The sequence below is a fragment of the Larimichthys crocea genome, chromosome III, assembly GCF_000972845.2.
Source record: "Larimichthys crocea isolate SSNF chromosome III, L_crocea_2.0, whole genome shotgun sequence".
Taxonomy (NCBI): domain Eukaryota; kingdom Metazoa; phylum Chordata; class Actinopteri; family Sciaenidae; genus Larimichthys; species Larimichthys crocea.
In genome coordinates this window covers 27,955,041-27,971,053 of record NC_040013.1, presented here as the reverse complement: position 1 = coordinate 27,971,053, position 16,013 = coordinate 27,955,041, and the positions used below count along the sequence as shown (strand labels likewise).

Sequence of the window (16,013 nt, the reverse complement as noted above, 5' to 3'; positions counted from 1 at the left end):
ATCTCTGCATGCTACGGTCATTTGTCCTTTCAAAATAAGGGTGTTGTAAACTCTGAGCAGGTGTAAGGTGGAAGAGGTTAACTTCACTGTGAGAAACACAGAAACACGAGATGTCAGGAGAGAGGAACGAGGCTAAATGGTGGTTTGGAGGGGAGTCTTAGAGGAAAGGGTGGGGGGGGGGACCACCAACAACATACCCCCACCTTTCTTTGTCCTGCATCCCGGCAAACCCCACCCCTCTCTGGGCAGCAGGTTGTCAGTGAGTGGGTCCAGCTGGTGGAGACTGGAGATGCCAAACAACCTGTCAGAGATAAGGGGAGGCAGACAAGGTATGCACAGCACCCCAGCACCCACCCAACTCTGTGTGCAAGAGTCAGAGACACTGGGGTCCCTTATACGTGATAAGACAGCAGAGTACACACTGTTACACCTTAAATAATGCTCTCTACATGGTCGAAGGAGATTGTTGGACACTTTTGGAACATACATTTGGGAAAAGGTGCAGGCTATTGTCGCTATCAGGTCCTTCATATTGATACAAGCATTGAAACTGATAAACCGCACTGCACTTAAAAGAGTTTCCACTCCTAAGGTGCTGAACTTACTTTAAATAGCCCACTGGGAATGTTAATAGGTCGTCTCTGCTGTGTTTGCTGTCTAATCACAAAGAAGAACTACAACCACTCGACTTATGCAATAATCCTCTAAAATTTATTCAGTTTCTGTATATAAATCTGTCTTTATTTCCATAGAACAGAAAATACTGTTTGTTCATCACAAGTATTTATCACCAATTGGAGATGGAGGGTGAAACCAGACACAAACCTTCAAAGAGAAACAAATATCTTTGAACAATATCGTCTCGTTTCACAGGTTAACAACAAACTAATCTTTACAAATCTAGAGTAATAAATACTATTAGCAGGAACAAGGCTATAAAAAAATCTCATTGTAACACACACTCACGCACACTCACACACAGTCAAATACATATCAAGGGATGAAGAGGATCTGCATACTGATTGTTTGTTGTTTTAGAGCACCTTCTTACATGTTACTGCATGTAAAACACCTGGGAAAAAATATATAAAACTGCTTCATTACACACAATAAACAAAATCTCAGCTTAACGGAAAGGAGGAAAGTTATGCTGCCCCAAATCTGCAGAGAATTAACCCAATCTTCTCAAGACAATAATACTGTATGGACGTGACAGGGAGCGTTTAGATTCACAGAGACTAAAAAGCATATTTCAACGATTTCTGTGCATTGAAGTGATCACATTCACAGCACTGTGACTTTTTGTGTTTGCTGAGCAATCCTCGTGTGTCAAGGATCAACACCGAATTCATGAATTATTCAGAAACAAACAAACAAAAAAAATGGGACAGCACACGCACGCATAAAACATGCTGCACTCCAGCTCTGACTAGTCAACTCGAGGTAAAAGAGAGACGCGCGTTCATTGGACAACTCTCAGCGAACGGGCAAAGCTGATTGGTCATCTAGGAGTTTACTGAGAGGACAGCGGTGACAGCTACATGACGCTGAGTAGTGCATTTACCCATAATGCAGTGGAAAACAGTGTTTACAGGTCCTTCAGCCTGTAGCGTGGTCTAAACAAACTGTTTATCTCTATGGTGCAGCGCCTACAGCTACTACTGCCTGTCTCATTGGAAATTAACTCATAGCATCCTTGAGCTGAGCTGACATGGGCTTTACATACAAAGACACACACACACATGGACAACTCCTGCCTTTTCTCCCTCACTGAGACTGAGCGTGGAGCTGTGCTGTGCTCCAATAAAGATACAAAGAAAAAACCCTCAGGCTCTGCTGTAAGAGATTATTTTGGTCAGTAAATGTTACTGCCTGTCTGACAGTGGGTCACAATTTACATCCTTCACAATGGAGAGAGCTGAAGTCATTGAGAGGAAACGGGCTCACAGTGCAAACATTTGGATGACACCAGTTTGGGTTGTGGAAAGACAACATAGTACAACTTTGATTGTGCTGCTCACACTTTTTTTTTTTTTTTTTTACATCTGAAGCATTACGGATGTCCAAGTCCAGTCTTTAACAATCCACTGCTCCATCCAGCACAGGGGGAGAAACATGGCATAACAGTTGACACCTCTTCACACAGCACAAAGCCACACTTTTCACAATTATTTTACAAAGGTAATATCACACGTAAGTCCGTACACGGTGCAGCATCTTTCAGACGAGCAGAAAGAAGGGTCATTAATGCGTCATAGGTTCAGTTAGGAGGCTGCACTCCATTCTGGGACTCCACACCTGATGTGTGTGTGCGCGTCTAGTGTGTGGTAAAGAGGAGGAGACAGGTTGGGTGTGTAGCGAGGATACTCTCTGAGAGGAGGGCTGAGCTGCCTGCTGTGAATGTTTTGGGAGCTCTGAGATGGAGGTCCAGAGCTCTGGCTCTGATAGGGGTCGTGGGCAACATGTTCTCCCAGTGGCGGTGAGCTTTGGTGGGCTATAGTGCTGAGTCGAGAGCCCTGAGGGCTGGAACTGTAGGGAGGATGAGGGGTATAAGGTGGGTAGGGTTCCAGTGGGGTCATGGCAGAGGGGAGCGGGCAGGTGTACGACCAGGATGTACAGTTGAGATCATCCAGTCTGGGCTCTGAGCTGGCAAACATGCATGCCTGGCGCTGTCCCATGTCTGAGCTGTAGGGGGAGTCAGTGAGACCCAGGGCAGGGTTGTTGGAGAGACCGGGTGGAGGAGGAGGGTACGAGGAGGGATGATAGTAAGACTCGCCCTCACTTGGCGAGCTACCAATGAAGGGTTTCTTGTACGGGTGCTGGCGGTTTCCTGAAGAGCAGTTCTCCTCCACTACAGACAGAAACAGAGAGAACATATTGCGAATATTGATTATCTATTTGACATTAATGACAAGTGAGAAATTTACAGTTCAAGAAGCTGATTTTTTTCTTTTTTAAAGATTGTTTTTTTTGGGCCTTTTCAAGCTTTATTTTGATAGAGACAACTGAAGAGTGACAGGAAATGTGGGGAGAGAGATGGGGAATGACATGCAGGAAAGAGCCACAGGTCAGATTCGAACCCTTGGCTTCTGCAGCAAGGACTGAGCCTTCGCACATGGGGCCCCCAAGAAGCTCTTTTAGAGGACGTATGACATTAACTTAAGTACAAACATGATGCCAGGGTTATACGACCCCATTAACTACCTGCTTGTTTGGCTCATTATGTTGAAACATTTAATACTCAAGAAGTTTGGCTTCTTCTGTTAAATATCAGTGTATTTGGCACCTTTACAAAATTCAAACAATACCCAGCCTTTCAAAGTAATCTTGCATGTCTGCAACATGTTTTCAAACAGCCTCACCGGCCTGAAAGCACAGACTAATTGTCACCTGAGTTGCACCAATGTAAATATGCAATAACGCAAATAATATTATTATGAGCATTTGTTGGATAATCTGAAGGTTCATAAAATAACATAACATCATAATTTTAACTTTGAAACATGAAAATAAAAATATAATGTAGTTGACTGGTTTTTACACTAGCTCCAGCAGTTATAATGTTACCATTGTAATGGCAGGTTATATTTTTAATGAGAAGGTGCACTGTCATGCTGATTTGAGTATGTTTCAAATGTCTAGCTCAGATTGCTTGGTCAGAACTACTTGCTTGGCCGCATCACTGTCGTGCCAATAATGACATGTAATTTTACCTAAACCACCAAGAGGAAGAGTGTTCAAGAGGAAGCTGTGACTTTGCTGTAACTTAACTGACATGAGTGCCTGAAAGGTAGGAACTTTTTAAAATAATTATGTACTGTACATTTGGCAGGAACATATAAAACCACTCATTAGATCGTCCTTTAACCTGCACATTGCAGATTGATTACTGTGACATTTACCCAAAGCACAAGTTGCATAGGTCACAAGTTCCAAATTTTAGGGCTGCTTAAGTGACCGTTTCTTGCATTAAATAAGGAAACATTAGGGACTTTAACCCAGTAATAATGAGCATATTCAGTTTTGGGTTTTTTAAATCATATTTTATCATATATATCACATATCATTATAATAATTATCATGACCAAATGTGTAATAAAACCCACAAAGTTAAGTTAATTAATGATTCATTTGACATTTACACTGGATCATATTATTGGAATTCAAGTCATGTTCAATCCAATAGTATTAAGCATTTGATATAACTCATCGTAGTTTATGAGATATATATTCCTGTATCATACTATATTTAGTTGTTAGTCACGAAGGGTAACTTATTTGATCTCACAGGAATTTGATCAAATCTCTGCACTGTCAATACAGGAATAAAAAAAACATATTTTTTCTTTTTTTATTTATATTGTGAGAGTCCAGAATATGTGTATCAAAAATTATAAAGATCTAAAATTCATAACCTATTTTACAGGTAAAAAACAACAACAATATTCTCTAATTACTATGACTACAAATGGGTGTTAAGTAAAAACTTGTGCTGTAGCCTCATACTTGAATATTAGTGGATTTGTGCTTAGCTCGCCTAGGACTTTAAAAATCCACTGCGGACAATAATAGGTTAAAATAATCATAAATAATAGATATGTCATGAAAAAGTACAATAATTCAATGAATATGGATCACATCTGCATGGCCGTGTCAGTGATGGCATTCCTTTTTGTTTTTATTTCTCGAGTGTTGGGCAGTAATTTTTTTTTTCCACCGTGTACTGAAGGCAGAGACACGCAGCGCCCTCCTACCTTTCCTCTTGGTGCAGTGGTACACCTGCGGCTGTTGACCGTGCTGCAGGTGAGGATGAGGCAGGATGTAGTGTGCAGAGGGAGAGCTCAGCAGCTCCTGGGGACTGCTGCTGTTCAAGCCGTTCTCACAGCTGTAGGGGGATGCGACAGCTTCCGGCGAGCCCCGCAGACCTCGGCCCTCCCCGCTGAACGGACTCCCAGTGGAGCAGGCTCTCTGACGGACAGTACTGCGTGGGACCACAGGGAAGTCCTTACTGAAACAGAGAGAGAGCTAAGATCAGATTTACAGCTGATGTTGTAGCTTTGCTGCACAAAACTGCCTCTCCTGACTCTGTGCGATTCAACTGGCTGGTTTTACTGTTTTTCTCTTTTTCTTTCATGTCGACTTAGCCGTTTTCAATCCTTTCAGCTCTGATCTCTCTCTGCACACACTGCCCTCTCGGTGAACTCTGTGGTGGTATGTAGGGGACAGCAGGCCACATCTCCCTGACTCTCGCTGAGATAGTGACACACACTCATGCATGCACACACACACACACACACATGCGTGTACACACAGTCAGTGCTGTTGTGAGATAATTCGCCGCTCTAAAAATAAACATCCATCCGGGTGTCACTTCAGATAGACTCTCCTCTCGCTCGGCTCTGCTCGGCTCTGCTCTCCACCAAACACAGCAGCACAATAACACAGGGGGGCTGCATTTAATACAGCTCTCTCTGCCTCTATCTCCACCTCCTCCTCCCTTCTCTTTCCTACCCCTCCCCTTAGTAACAACCTCTTCCATTGGCTGCCACAACAGAGCTTGAATTGAGGTTAGTCCAGCATGCAAACGGACACCATGTAGGGCCATCATCTGATCAGCAATGACGGCTTAATAGACCAGCAGCAATGTGATATCATCTATCTATCAATGCTCGGCACGTTGTGGACGAGATTTCAGGCTGAGATCAACCTTCAGGTGACAATGACTCACATCTCTTTATACCGCTTGGCTCCACACACTCGTTGACCATATGTACCCCATCATAACAACCCTCAAGAGAGGAGAACACATTTCCTGTGAATGCTTAAAGCACACAAGCTGTACTCACCTTTGTAGCTTGGCCATGCGGTGCAGCTCATTGTCGTCACTGCCTCTGAAGCCCTTTGCAAAAGGATTGTTCTCGATCTTCAGCTGTGTGATCTAAGCACAAAACATAGAAAATCTTTAACTCAGACAAAAGCGCCGCACATTACACCAAAAGAAGTCCAGACACACACACACAGGCACATTTGGTTTTTTAACCGTTCTCTCATTGACTGAAAGTCAATAGTTTACTATTAGTCAGAGGCCCTGCAAATGTTAAAAGCAGCTCGGCTGAAGCTCTGCACGGCCAACATTCCTCAGCAGCTGACGTTTCTAACGAAGCGGACAGTGTCCTCGCCAGCTGACACAGAATAAACTGTTTACCCAAACAGTCGCCAGGTTTAAGGATTTCAGGCCAAAGCTTTTAGAGGTCCAGAGCTCGCAGCTTTGATGTTAAGTCCTCAAACTTTTCCCAGTGATGTCATGGAGGGAAACCTCCGTGCTGTGTGTCCATCACACAGCAGGCAAGTGGACTGGAGCTCTGACACGAGCTCAGGTCCAAACAAACTTTGAAGCGCTGATAATACGTGCAGCTCCTCCACCAAACTATCAGCTGAATAGTGATCATTTTTATAACAAAGACGTGTGATAATAGTAGTATTTGTTACTGCATGTATGATGGGATTATAAAGTATCGTTTTGTAATGCAATAACCAGATTTACATATATAAATGTAAAGATGAAAATTAAAATAACTCAAAACTAATTCAATGTTTTTGTCCTCCTGACTCTCACTACTAGTACTACAGCAGAACTTCTACTACTTACACTAGTTATAATATAAATAAAGCATTGTATCAATGTGTTTATATACATAAAACCATTCTAATAAAATAGGGTTACAATAATTACATTTAACTCGTCAACATTATTATTAAGTTTAAACAAACTACAAAACTTCAGCTGTTCAGTATAAATAAAACAATACGATATCAACTTTTGTTAATAAACTTGATGCTGTGTCTGCCATTGTAAATAAATAAATGCACTTCGATGGATTAAATACTTGTTGTAGATCTTCTGAGGCTTTATGTGTTTCTATTTTTTTTTAACATTTTTTGTATTACGTAATAAATAAAGCAGCACCACACTGAAGCTGTAGACAAACGTGCAGAATTTAGGCTTGGCCAACTTTGCTAACAAGATATGGTGTCCATAAAATGAAGAAAAAGAGAATGAAAATTGCAACGCTTGAAAGATTCTAGTAGAAATGTATTTATTTGTGTAATTGATTGTTTTGTTATGAAATGTGATCAAATTGAAGCTATCTTGTGAAAACTTAAGCAGCAGAGCGGCTTAAAGCTGCAGCAATCTGTCTTTCTAATAGATGCCAAGGAAACCGGATCAGCCAAGATCAAGGGAAAGAAACAGGTCATTACAGACCAACACTCACACACTCTCTCTCTCACACACACACACAAACATGCACGCACACATATGCACACACACATGGATCATTTATTTTTGGACATGTTTACAAATACTGAGTAAGGACACATAAACAAAGAAGATGCATATTGACTTTCTGGATACAAAAGACGGACAGTAATACAAACAGACAAAACTGTCAGCGTGCGTGTGAGTGTGTGTGAAATACAAGAAGTTTGAATGTGGCCAGCAACCAAACGCTTATCTAAATTCTCAAAAAGGCTTTGGTGTGCAAGAAAAGCAGCACCTGATCTTCTTATTTTGTTATGTTAAAGAGACTAAGGTGTCACCTTCCCAATATAAAGACAGTGTGTTTGTACCTTGTGGTTCTGGTAGGACGTCACAGCGATGAAGGCAGTCTCAGAGAAGACGTGGGTGCAGAAAGCCGTGTTTTTGGAGCCAAAGCCATTATTCTCGTCCGCCTTGACAATATGGAGACGTGGCTGGTATTTGTGCATGGAGTTGAGTATTATCTGCAAAGGGGGAGAGATTAAGAAGGTGAGATTGACAGAGCTGTCATGCTTCCACAAAACCCACCCAACAAACCGCCGGTACCTTGACTAGACTGGAGGCCAGATGGAGGGTAAATTTATGTCGAGGTACCCAGATTTTCTTGGACGACATGAATCAGGAATTCATGGTTTACATTTTAGGATCAAACTGATGTAATCCAAGAGGAAAAAAAACAAATCAGAATTTTGTTTTCCAAGACTGAAGCCAGGATTAAAAAAAAATACTGATGTCATATGTCCTGCATGAACTATTTTCTGTCTGTACAGATGTGTAGCAGACTCACACTAAACCTATTTCATACCAGATAGCTGCCACCTTGAAGCAAAATGATCAGTTGCTGTTAATTTTACTTTATTAATCTACATTACAAACATATGCTGTGTCACATATAGAGGAAATAAAAATTTAAAATATAGTTGCATGTAATCACTGATGATTAACCTGACAGACTATTTCACCAAAACAATGTATCATGTTTGTGAACTTGGTGTCCACTTCATTTCATGACTAAATTTGGCTCGCAGAAACCAAAAATGCAAAACCAAAACAACTCTGTGCATTCATCTAAACTATTTCCCACGACACTGGCAACCACACAAGTGTTTTCTAATTGGATCACGTCCTTCTGTGTGTGTGTGTGTGTGTGTGTGTGTGTGCGCGCACGACAGCGAGCACGTTTGTTTATCCAGGGGGGGCTCAGTTTAATCCGAAATTATTGCGTCTGATTTAACAAGCACGGAAAGGCTGTTTCTGTTTGTTTTCTGTGCGCGTAAAACCAAACGTGCTCACCTGCTCTCACGCGGCACAGCTCACCGTGGATTCAGTCTGTAGGGTAACAACGGAGGCTGAACATGGCGGCAACGAGGCCGAAGAGGTGATTTGTGCCGTGTTGTGAAGTCTGCTGACTTATATTCAGCTACATGTGCTGCCACCTGAGTGAATGGGCTCCTCGGGTTGTGCCCATCAGGAGCTGTGACTGCAGTTTGTGTAATCTTTCTTCTTAAATTAAAAACACCACTCGGGGTTAATTATCTAAAATGCATTTTATGGTTATTTGATGGGGCCAGTAGACCGTTTTCTTAAGGAAATGTATGATTTGTGTCTTTTTCACTGTGTACTGTCTTTAAAATTAAAGGACCACTACATATTTCTTTAAATTCAGGCCAAGAACATTTTTCTTGCTCTGTTTGGAAACAGAAAAAAACACCATTAAGAAGACAGACTCACGTGTCCAAAGGGGTCTAGGTGGTTGTTGGTGAGTTTGAGCTTCTGAAAAGAGACGAGTTGACGGCTCCAGTGCGCACCAGTGGCGGGAGAGTCCGGGTGGACGTAGAGCCTGCCGGGCATCGCTGGCTCTGCCTTTCCTGTTACAGACCTGTAGGCCAAGAAAATGCAAGCCGATCAGGAAACAGTCAGACTTTGACATTCAGTGGGTCACAGTGGTTTGTCTGCCGCGCTCAGCCTGTATGGCGTCCCGTGGAGCTGAAGGCCTTTCGTCTGCAGAACCGCCTATCTGGTGCTTTAATTAGACAGACACAAAATGCACTTTGTTTTGCTGAAGTTTATCTGCAGCTGGACCTCAGCTCAGTCGACCCAAATTCTAAATATCTGTAGCATCTGTTATTTTATAACAGAGAAATGTTGTGAGAAACTGAGCGAGAAGCCTGAGGCCGCAAACCTGTCTGCTGAAAAACACCTCACATCACCACGGAACTAAAACACACCGAGGACCAAACACAGCGAATTTAAATTAATGTTTACATTTTAGGGTCGAAAATAATTAGTATATTAGGCCGTAATCTTTCTAACTAATATAACAAAGGTAGTTTGCAGCTTTAACAGAAGGATAAAGGCCTTTAAGATTCACTGACCACGGATGTTTTTGTGTTTTAAAAGTCTGACCTGCGTTTGGAGTTCGTCATGCGTAAAGGTCAAATGACGTGACCTGGCAAATACATAACTAAAATAAAATAAAATAAAAAATAAAGTGGCATCTGTGATAGATTATTTTGGAATTACGTGCAAAATATGTGAAGGGATCCGCATCTAATTTAAACTCCGTTACGCTTCGAGCTGAGACGCATGTGCCACAGTTACAGACCGGTTAGATTGTAATAACCGACTGTCTGATGCTCCGAAGAGGCTGAACATTGATGGATCTCACTGTAGGTCAGTGGTCTGTTGGGATTGTCCCCGCAGCACAACACACAGTTGAATGTGAGATTTTAATCCTGGTCTGTGCCGTCTGTCCGCCCGGTGAACCCTTTATGATTTAACCGGCGGGCAAGCACGGGGGGAAACGCGGGGAACTAGGCCATACCAGTCTGCAAGAAGGACCCGACCTTTACACGGTGCAGAGGCAGGGATGAAGGGGAGGGTAAACCCACAACAACAACACGGCTTGCCTCGGTTTATTTACAGTGGTTTCTAATGTAAAATTCATGTTGGCTCACATAACAAATCAGGAATAGGATGATGCAGACAGCAGGCTGCAGATTATTTATTTATTTTTGAATTGGAAATTGTAATGCTGTCTAAATGTTACATATCATTAGCAGAGCTGAGCTGTATACGCATACAGCTCCATGCACGGTCCTTACACTCTGAGAGTTTAATCTGAGTTTGTGCGTAAATGTGCGTAAACATACGAACCATTTGTTGTCTGCGAATTTGTAGCGATGGTCATCTCTGGGAACAATGTCCATCAGAAGGATGTATTTGGTTTTTGGGTTCAGTCCTGTGACCTTCACCTTGTAACTGGGGAACATCCTCCTACAGGGAACACAGCCAGGAAAAAAAAAAATCAGCTTTTCCAACACGGACAGGTTGAAATGATAAAATACCTGAAAGTTAGATAATAAAATAAACATCCTTTGAGCTGCACAGAGACAAAACGACATGCACACTGCACAGATTGTCCCTGCTGGATCTGCGAGTCATAAAATCTATCTTCTTCTTTAAGCGTTTTATTTAATCAAAACGTGATAAATTAAAAATACCCCAAGTTAAAAATATAAATAGCCAGTAGATTATTTTTATTATTTCTTCTTCTTACCTTCCAGCTTTGGTGATGATCATTTCAGTTCCCACTTCATCAAACTTTGTCCAAAGTTCCCTGTCATGGAGGAAAACTTTGATTCCCTCCATCCCCTGCAGCAAAATATAAACAGTGTTCAGTGAAGTAAAGCAGGACACGAAAGAAACACACTTTCAGAATTACATTTTAAATTTAGTATATATATATAAATATAGTAATTAAACAGATTTTTTTTTTTTTTTTTTTTTTTGTTTTTTTTGTTTGTATATTAGCAGTTTATTATATACAAGTAATTCACGGAAATTAAACCAACATGTAAAAAAAAAACCACCGAGGTGATTTTTTTTTTTTTAATTTAATTTGTGGATGAATTTGTAGTATATAACCAATAATTAATAATCAGTATTTACATTCTGCTCCACGGTACAGGCCGGTACCTGCTGGCTGGACGCTGTCTGCGGTGAAGCTGGTGACTTTAAAGTGAAACTGTGATTCTCCTCTTTGGTCTCTTTTGGAGAATCATCCATGCTGCAGTCCGAGTCCGGACGCTGTGCGAGGCCGAACTGGTCCCCTCCGTTTGCCATGTCCCACTGAGACAAACACACACACACACACACACAGGTTCATATTATGTGCATTCGCTCGTCCCCTTTTACGAGGGTAAAACTTTGATTTAATCGCTTCATGGTGGATTTCAACTTTTCATACAATAAATAAATATTTTTTATCATGTCTGTTTGGGCAAATTAAGTCCAGTCTCTCATCTTTATGATAAAACAGTTACTTTTAGACTACCACAGGACAAAACATCTACAAACTACGAAGGCCAATAAGCGATGCAAAGTGTCAGGACAGTTGATATTTGTTGTCTGTCTGTCTTACAGATTTACTGCCACTCTAACATTGTGGCGAAAAACCACAGTTATGGTGTTCTCTGCGCAGAGCAGCATCAGGATAATGACTTGTACTAGGTTGCATCACGCTGACTCACACTGTAACTGATCCAATAACCCAATTACAAACTTCCAGAGGTGATTAAATGTGCCTGAACTTGAACTTGGACATCTTCATCTTGAGAGGGCGACATTAACAATGCACATCTCAGACTGTATTATGGCCACAGTGGTTAATGTTATTAGCATGAATATTCATATTTTTCTATTTCAGACTCAGTGCTTGGAGATAATTGGAGCTTGCAAGTGTGTTAACAGCTGAAACAACAGCCTGCGTACTGTTTAAAAATGGAAGCAGCTCTTAAAGTGCATATCACTGACATGAAATCAACTAACCACAGCCTGTGTCTGGCATGAGTGTGTGGCTTTGTGTTTATATTTTTTGGATGTTCTCCCTGAGGGCCTTTACCTCAAACGCACTGCTCCTCTCTCTCCGCAGAAAACACGCTCATCCTGCTCCTGCGCGCCCTGCAGCCTGCTCGTGTATTTTTGTAGTTTTGATTTCTATTAAATAATTTTTTTTTTTTTTTTAATCCAGTCGTCCAGATGTTGTGGCGTCGGTTCTCAAAAATCCACCATATTCTCTGTGCAGCTCTAGAATATCATCGGGTTGTTTCTGGCTCCACCGTCCGTCTCCCTGCGCGCAAAACCTCTGCTAGTCCCCCCCTTGTCACCGCCGGCTGCAGTTGGAGGCTGAGATCCGTTCAAAGTGGATGTAATTCCCTCCTCATTTATATCAGCCCCGCTCTTTGGTGGCTTCACAGACTCAGCGGCAGCCCTGATCTGAACCCCAGCTCATCAGATCCTTCATTACAAATGGAGTCCGCCTCAGACGCTCTGCCCTCCCCCTTCTGCCCTCCCTGCGCTGCCATAGGTCTGCACCGTGAATCGGCGTCTGGAGCCCAAATCACGGCGTCACACTGACCAATCACACACACACGCACCCAGACACTGACCATCATACACACGCACACACACACTTGATCGAGGGTGATTTATTTTTCAAAAGTATTTTTTTAAAATAATTCTCAGTCTGTTTGTCACTGTGATAATTAATCCTTTTATAGACATCTCTTTGGATTCACACACACACACACATACACACACACACTCCAAAATCTGAAACTGTCCTGTATGATCAGAAAAACTTTAAGTGAGAATATTTAACTTTTGCATGAATTAAACCTGATGTGAGAGAATAGAGTTCACATCAGGATGGAAACGAAAACACAAAATCTGAGGTAAGCCATCTCCAATCCCAAACACTAAAAGAAAATGGTTGATAAAGAAAGACAGGATTTATTTTCCTGATGTTCCAGGATACTAAAAGAAAATCAATAATAGGTTATTAATTTTTATTAATATTGTTGAAAAAAAGCACAAATGTAACTCGTCAGACACCCAAATGTGGTGTGGATTTGTAAAGACGAGAAAAGCTCACAGGCCTGTAAGCTCACATAAGCTACACACACTTATTATCTCATAGGTTCGCGCACGTGAGGCCTGCAGGGCGAGGCGAGCGCGCATCACTTTGACTGGATTACTGTAGATTCGTGATAACCGGAGGCATCCACGGTTGAGAGTTGAAGGGGTCACCGAGGGGTCAATACGCTTCATTCCTCCGTTACTAATTTTTTTTAACCGATTTCTATAACCGCTGTGCCCTCACGTTTCCCCCTCTGTTCCATTTATCCTGTCCGCAGCCTGCTTATCCAGAGTGTTTGTGGACAGATTTACGCATGATGAACCATCCTGTGGTTAATTTAAATTATATTTTACATGAAAGATCTGTGGTGGTGGTGGTGGTGCTGGTGGCTGGATATATTATAACGGAATGTGAGAAGATTTATAGCAGGTACACGGTCTGAAACCGCCTTTTTATTGCTATATCAAAATGAACCATATATCTAAAAACCGAAGCTCAACATATATTTAAAATATGAAAATAAATACAGAATCAAAAATCAATTAAAAAGTCCAGCATGTAAGGATTTTTTGTGCGTAAATGTGCCCCGTTTTTGCGCACATGCATGTGCCAATCTTTTGTCTCAACAAGCATCCATAACTGCAGCTCTTACCGTGTTTAAATATCAAAATCTTCGGTGATAGACCTCAGCAGCTCCCTGCACAGCCGTCTTGATAAGAGTGACAAGCGGGCGCTGCAATGAGAGCGCGTTGCCACTGGAAGAGACTGGATCTGTGCCCTGTGTGTGTGCGTGTGTACGTGTGTGGGTACGGGTGTATGTGTGTGTGTGTTTGTGTAAACGCAGATCCGTCAAGTTTCCGATCAGCTCTGATACCCTATCAATAAGCATATCAACTTATACACAGACACACACTACGTCTGTGCCGGTTTTACGCGGACGTCTTGAGCTCACACTCCGCGTAAAATAGAAATGCACGATTCAAAATGTTTAATTTAGGACTGTTCGACTGATTGTAAACAGAACTTTGCTGAAAAGACCTTTTATGAGTGAACCATATATGTTTAATCGTTTCAAAAACACACAGTAGCTTATTTATTAATGTGGCTCAGACCATGTTGGACATATTAGTGTGCTGCAATATGTTTATCACATTCATTATATTTGTTTACTTGTCAGAGGTCATCTTTAGCCCTTTTATAACCCACAGGTCGATTTTTGACTTTCAAACTAAACAGAAATAAACGACGTGTCAAATTAAAACTTATATAATATTTTTCATAACAACAAAAGTTTTGAGTTAAATTAAAAAGTAAAGAGATCCAGACTTATTTATAATGTATTTATCTCATTCTTGACTCTAGAGTTACGTCGGTTAAATAGGCTAAAATGTTGATTCATATTAATTATTAACGTCTGCATGTTTAATCCCACTCGAACAGGCCACAGACAGAGTTAGAATGTGTGAAATCAAAATGTTTCTTTATTATTAGTATCACCTGAAATGAACACGCTGCTCCTCCAAATGTCTCCAGTCAAAATAAGTGATCTGATCAACAGGCATCCTGTCCTCCTGACAGACTGTGGCACATCCGTTAATTTTAATTTGAAAATCTAAATTATGCCTGCTCGTTGAAAAAAAATTCAAACACAATAAATGTTTTTATAAAAGTTCTGCAAAACTTAAAAACTTACTAAAATGACACGATCGAAAAACAAAAGCATAAATACAACCCGTCTGAAGACTTAAAGCCACAAAGCTGAATTAAATGACAGTTTTGTTGTTTATAAAAGCTCGTTTCTAATCAAATAATTAAAAACACAAAAATCACCAAACACTATAAAACTTTTCGAGTAATAGTTGTAACTTATCTGCTCTCTTTTGCTTATAAATAACAATAAATATATATATAAATTACAAATTAAGTTTCTGAAAAGCAGCTTATTTACCATTCAAATCTAAGCCTCTGTAATATACTAAACCTAGAGTTAATAAATCAAAGAAAATATTAATTAAAGTTAAAATAATTCTCAATAAAACTTTAAAACAATTTATTTTCTTATGTATCAGAAATGTTTGAATGTTTTATTACTTTTTTATGTTTTAAAAGAACTATTTGAAAACTTAAGCATTAACACTATTAAGCTCTACACCACAGGTAATGTTCATTAATGGTTAATGTTTAATTATTTGGCAGCATTGTTTTGTCATTTGAATCTTAAAATACTGAGCATTTGATGTAATTCTCAAACCTGATTTTGTTTCTTGGTCTAACTCTTCACATGGTTTTATCTTTCAGTTCCTTGGTGTATGCAGAAGAAGAAAAGTGAGAGGCAAAGGTTTCAATAATACCTGAAATGAGGTGGTGGTGGTGGCTGGACGGCTCATTATTGTCCCATCCTGACTTCAGCTGACTGGATCCTCTGTTCTCTGTCTGGAGGAAGTGGTGACGGGGTCCCAGACCTCCTGCACTCAGCAGGTCTGTCTCACACACCTCCAGCTCGGCCAGAGCGAGTGTGTGCATGTGTGTGTGGCATTAGAGGGCAAGGTCAACCCATTTCTCTGCAAACAATCACATCACACAGGGCAAAATACATTCCAACCCCCCCACACATACATGCACACACACACAACCTCCAGTTTGTAAGGTGGTCTGATGTGGGAACAGTGCAGGGTGGGGGTTTGGCAGAGGTCCAGATGGGGGCCTCCGAGGCCAGATGAAGGAAAAGCTGTTCCACATTAATATGACTTCATATTACACATGTTAGAGAAACTT

The 16,013-nt window shown here is 41.1% G+C and overlaps 1 protein-coding gene across 1 annotated transcript; it reads right to left on the bottom strand.

Annotated features, from left to right (window-relative positions):
* Positions 1-713: 713 nt before the first annotated feature.
* On the bottom strand, positions 714-12,647 carry tbx5b (T-box transcription factor 5b). Its single transcript, XM_027275699.1, has 9 exons — positions 12,222-12,647; positions 11,270-11,449; positions 10,878-10,972; positions 10,475-10,594; positions 9,050-9,197; positions 7,630-7,782; positions 5,847-5,938; positions 4,755-5,008; positions 714-2,851 (listed from the first exon to the last, which is right to left on the bottom strand). Exons 2-9 carry the CDS (start codon positions 11,441-11,443, stop codon positions 2,265-2,267), a joined length of 1,623 nt encoding a protein of 540 aa, XP_027131500.1. The 5' UTR covers positions 11,444-11,449; positions 12,222-12,647; the 3' UTR covers positions 714-2,264.
* Between the last annotated feature and the right edge of the window lie 3,366 nt (positions 12,648-16,013).

Bases quoted from the DNA above. Each gene is read 5' to 3' on its own strand.
- tbx5b (XM_027275699.1), bottom strand. From the start codon at position 11,443: ATGGCAAACGGAGGGGACCAGTTCGGCCTCGCACAGCGTCCGGACTCG. The intron at 7,783-9,049 runs GTGAGTCTGTCT...CCCCCTTTGCAG, and splicing joins ACCTAGACCCCTTTGGACAC to ATAATACTCAACTCCATGCA. The intron at 5,939-7,629 runs GTACAAACACAC...TTTTGTGCTTAG, and splicing joins CGTCCTACCAGAACCACAAG to ATCACACAGCTGAAGATCGA.